Source organism: Octodon degus, unplaced genomic scaffold (assembly GCF_000260255.1).
Source record: "Octodon degus isolate 3935 unplaced genomic scaffold, OctDeg1.0 scaffold00002, whole genome shotgun sequence".
NCBI classification, from domain to species: Eukaryota; Metazoa; Chordata; class Mammalia; order Rodentia; family Octodontidae; genus Octodon; species Octodon degus.
The window spans coordinates 33,679,045-33,683,993 of NW_004524578.1; the positions used below are offsets into that span (position 1 = coordinate 33,679,045).

At 43.7% G+C, this 4,949-nt stretch overlaps 1 protein-coding gene across 3 annotated transcripts in view; it reads right to left on the reverse strand.

The window, feature by feature from the left end:
- Egflam (EGF like, fibronectin type III and laminin G domains) overlaps positions 1-4,949 on the reverse strand; it is a 237,431-nt gene that overhangs the window by 126,932 nt on the left and 105,550 nt on the right. For 2 of the 3 annotated variants that reach the window (XM_023711904.1, XM_023711910.1), the window contains exons 2-4: positions 4,271-4,386; positions 2,979-3,062; positions 61-87 (exon numbers count right to left, since the gene is read on the reverse strand). In XM_023711904.1, the coding sequence (XP_023567672.1) occupies positions 61-87; positions 2,979-3,062; positions 4,271-4,386 (227 nt within the window). The remainder of the gene's footprint in view (positions 1-60; positions 88-2,978; positions 3,063-4,270; positions 4,387-4,949) is intronic. The other variant, XM_023711909.1, reaches the window with a different exon arrangement.

Here is a 4,949-nt window from a genome sequence, read left to right on the forward strand (position 1 = left end):
CACACACACACACAAATCCTGGACAGGGATAAGGGGTGAAGTCTTCTAAAATATACTTACAAAAATTATCTGATGGCCAGCTGGTCCCTGGAGAGGGGAAAACAAAAGGAACACAAGAGACATGAATAATAAAAGAAAATTTGCAGGACTGCAATTAATCCACAGAGTACCTGCCTTTCCTCTAGCCTAAAATCTGAGAGCAGCAGAGACAACTTTGCAACATGTATTTTATGAACCACTTACTGATTGCTTGTTTTGGGCCAGAGGTCATGCTGAAGGTCCTACAACCATTGACTCTGAATACTTCCAGCATCCTTAGGATGATACGACAGAGAGTAAGTCTTGCAAACTTTGTTTGTGGCATACTTTACTTAGAAGCCTTTTCATAGCATCTCTGGGCCAAAACAAGTGCCTGTGTTCTACCTATTGAGTAGTTATATCCAAAGAACTTGTTATTCATAGTTTACACGAATGTTCTTGTTTTTCCTTGAAAACTGCACATATTCTCTGATGCCGCTGTCAGATTGCTGCAGAGCCCTGAGGTGCCCTGGCACAAGGCAGCACAGATACACCACCTGTGGCACACAGAGTATTAGTTTGCTCTAGTCTGTTGGTGACAATTTGAGATTCAGAAAGGTTACCCCACTGGTTTTGTAATGCGGGAGTCTAAAACGCACACAGTTGGACTCAGAGCCATTCTGTGATGCCAACCTCTCCCTTCTCATTTTCCAACTCATTGCGTTTATCTCATTATTCCTCTCCCCAACCAGATGTTCTTCACCTTTGCCCAAACATACATACAGAAAAATGTGAACACAGATGCACGTGCATACTTGGCTTCCAACCGCTCCCTCCCAGTGGGATGCCTCTCCCTTGAGTACTGCCCTCTAGAAAGTTTACTGCTTCAATTTCCAGCTTCAAGTTTTACCTCTTCCCCACTTGTTGCCATACTCATCTCCATCTCTTCAAATCCTGCTTATCTATCAAACAGTATATATTGTTGTCTTTTTGAGACAGTCTCTCTATGCAGTTCAGGCTGTTTTGAGCTCACTTTATAGCTCAGGCTGGTCTCAAACTCACAGTAATCCTTCTGCCTCAGCCTCCTGAGTTCTGGGATTATAGGCATGTGTCACCAAGCATGGCCTCAAATGGTATATTGATGACATCTCACCTTGCGTTCTTCTCTAATTATTTTATCAGTGTATATATTGTTTTCTTAACAAGACTGAGTATTGCACAAAAAAGGGAGTGGGTATTACCTAGTGCTAGACATAAAGAAGCTACTATGGCTGTTCAAATCAGCAAGATGATCAAATTCTATAATTTGACAGCATACTCTAATGCCTAGATATAAATAAAAGAGAATATGTTTAACATAAAAATACTCACAAATGATACATCTACATTGTTTTTCCATTTTAGGTAAGGCTTTAAAGTATGATTTTACTTGGCTCTGGCAGCAGACTAGTTATAATATTCTCCAAGGGAGAAAGCTGAAGCTTAGACAAGTTAGGTGACTGGCTAAAGTCCAACCTGCAAGAGGATGAAGTGGGTACAGAAGCCCAGCGCGCTCCTCCCTTCTAGCCATCTGCTTTTGGTCTGCCCTCAGCAACCTTCACAGATACACTGACTTTTGGCCCATGTCTTATGAGAAGGGCAGGCTCTCTGTTTCAAAAGCACTGTCCAGATTTTAAGCCATTAGTGCTGTGCCCTCTATACCTCAACTTCATTCCAGGCAAAGCCGTGAGCCCCTGAGGGACACTGCTAGGGATCATGCTGACCCTTGGGGGGCTCAGTCTGCTTGTGAAAAGTTCCAGGGCTCTCAAGGGGAGACGGAATCTCAAACTCATTCTTCTACATGAGGCCAACACAATCTTCCCTCTTAGGATCAAGAAAACCCTAGGGCTGGGGCTGAAGGCCTCTGAAACAAGCTTGTACATGCAAAAGTTTAGAGATTAAAAGCATGTCATGAAAATATAAACAGGCTGAAAACGTGTATCAACTGTTTTTGGGTCATGAGCGCTTTGGTAAAATCTGCTGGGGTAAGGGCTCAGAGTGTCAGCCCTGGGGCTACTGTCAGCTGTGGGTCTTACTGATATAGGATTTGGGGACGTTACTTCACCTCTCTGAGTCTCAGCATTCCTGTCTGTGAAATGAGGTCATAGGATAGTTGTGAAGAATAAATGGCAAAACAAATGTAAAGCATGAAGGATGGTCTTGGCAGGTGACAGACACCCAATAAGTAAGAGTCACTTATAACAGATGACAAATAAGTTTCATACTATGCTCCACCCAAGGCACTTATTAAATAAGAGACAGCATTGGCACAGCTAGCACCAGTTTGATAGTGTTACGGGCCATAACCAGGAAAAGGCTCTAGCCTGGAGCATACAGAGAAGAGGAGTGCGAAAGAAAAGAAACAAGAAGGTGCTGAAGGCAAAAATATTCACCCAGAAAGACCTCGGCAGGAAACAGAAAAGAAAGGGAGTAGGAGCCAACAATTGAATCAAGCTTGAAAATGAAAATAAATAACTTGGACTGTTCAAATATAAATTTCAAATAACATCTCTTTCTTCTGCATGCATCTCTAGGCAGTTGGGAAGATACAAACATGTTGTATTTATTTATAAAGCTTTCTTGTGATTTCAAAGAACATCGGAATTAAACTTTAAGAAGAAAAGAAGGGGGAAAAAGCCACAAGGTGGCTGTTTCTTCCCCTGGCAAATGGGATTGAGTCTGGGCAAGAAGCATTTATGCCAGGATCCTTTCAACACAGGTCTACCTTCACAGAGAGAGAAAAGGCAGGTCACGGAGGTGGTACACATGTGAAATATCTAGAGGTTCTAAAGGGCTTTACAAATGTTATAATTACTATGCAGAGGGAAGCAGCTGTACCAACTTAGACATCCATCTGAGTTTCCCTGGAACACCAAGCGTCCAGGTGCTTTGGGGGAGGGTGACAGCATGGGGATACTCACAGTGACTGGGGTGTCCCAGCTGAGTGGCACAGTACGTGATCGCTCCCACAGGGACTTATCTGCTCCAACCTCAGAGTAAAAGACCTTAAAGAGACCCAGAAAGCCTGGTGAGAATTGAGCCCATACTTCTCTAAGATGAAAGGTCCAAGTTGCACTCACAGAAGTAGTGCGTCTAAAATGCACCACCCCACTCCACAAACCATTTGATGGGAACGAACATCAGCTATCCCTGATGGGACCACAAGCTCAGGATCCTGCACAGGCCAGGAAGAAGACCCATGCCACTGAAGGAGGACAAAGAGGGAAGGCTCTCTTCCTCTGACAGTTCCCCAAATGACAACCCTGAGAGATAGTGTTCATTTTTTTCCCCACTTTTGATAAGACATGAGTCCAGAAATGAAAGGGCTTCTATCTCTTGGTGGAGATGGTAGGGCGTGGTGGAACTTGTGTGTTGTGGACGGCTTGGACCCCTGTCACGTGGAAACTCAGCTGCAGAGTGCGGGGTGCTCCCCAGAAACATGAACTCAGCTTGCCCCACATGCCCAAGGTTTCAGAGACCCCAATACTTAACAGAAATATCCTGACTTCTAAAATGTGACTTGTTTCTAAAAACATGGATCAAAGAAAACATTTTGGTGCACTGAAATCTGCTCAATTTATAAGTGGTGTTGGTAACAATGTCTGATTTTTCCTCCACCTGATTTCTTTTGATTTTTCATGTTTCTCTAGTATCCTCCATATTTGGCCATAGGCAACTAGAAATCAGAAGCTATATCCTCTATTTACTTTATATTTGCCTACTGCTGCACAAAGACGATCCTAATTAATGAATGCAGATGGCACATTCAGAGCTCTTACAAATGCTTTAAAACATTTCTTATCGTTTCAACAAAGACAGATGGGGCAGGTGTTCATACAGGAGGGCTGGTATAAGGAGCACACCACAGGGTGGACCATCCATAAGCTATAAATTCAAAATCTGAAACCTTTGAATCTCAGCACCAAAAGCAGAAAATTCCACATGTGACAGATAAAACACGGGAGTACTAACACTATTGTGAACAATTCTCTTCAGGCTAGAGATGTAAGGGATATGTGAAACAAATAAACACTGTGTCTATAGTTGGGTCTCGTCCATCCTTAAGATTCCTCATTATGTGCTTTCAAACATTCCAAAATCCAACAGACTTCTGTCGCAAGCTTTCTGGGTAAGGGATACTCGACCCGTGGCACGAGGTACCAGGGCAGGAAGGATGCACGTCGTCCCCGCGCACCCACGTTCATGCACTCACCGTGTACCCAAGGATCGGGCTCCCAGGAGACCGTGGCGTTCTCCATTTGAGGCTGAAAGCTGTGCAGTTCAACGCACCCAGCTTGATGTCAAGCGGAGGCCCCAATTTGCCTACCCCCAAACAAAAGAGACTGCATTAGAAGCTCCATGCATCGTGTCTTGTATGTATTTGCACAAGATTTAAGACCATGTTCTTATCGATGGAGGCATAATTCAAGAGACTTCAGCAGCTCAGAAATCCTATCTCTGCCATGATTGTGTATTACCCCTCTGAGGCTCAGCACCTGTCTCAACTGCCCCCACCAGAAATTTACTATTCCCTCCCCAACCTGGCATTGGTAGAGATATCAGCCCCCAAATTTCTCTTGGTCCATTCTGTAACATCTGAAAATCAGACACCAGGGCTGGGGAGATAGCTTGTCAGTCTAAGCGCCTGCCTGGCAAGCACGAGGACCTGGGTTCAGTCCCTGGTACCACATGCTGTGCCGGACGAGTCCGAGCTGTGTAGCCAGACCCTCTATCAACAAATAAATAAACAAATAAAAAGCAGGCACCAGCAAAATGAGATTTAAGGAACCAGGAAAGAGAGATCTAGAAGCTTGGAATAAAGCAAGATGATGGATTCTTTTAATTGTTCATAACATGTATGTTTTATATATGATATATATGTATATATATAT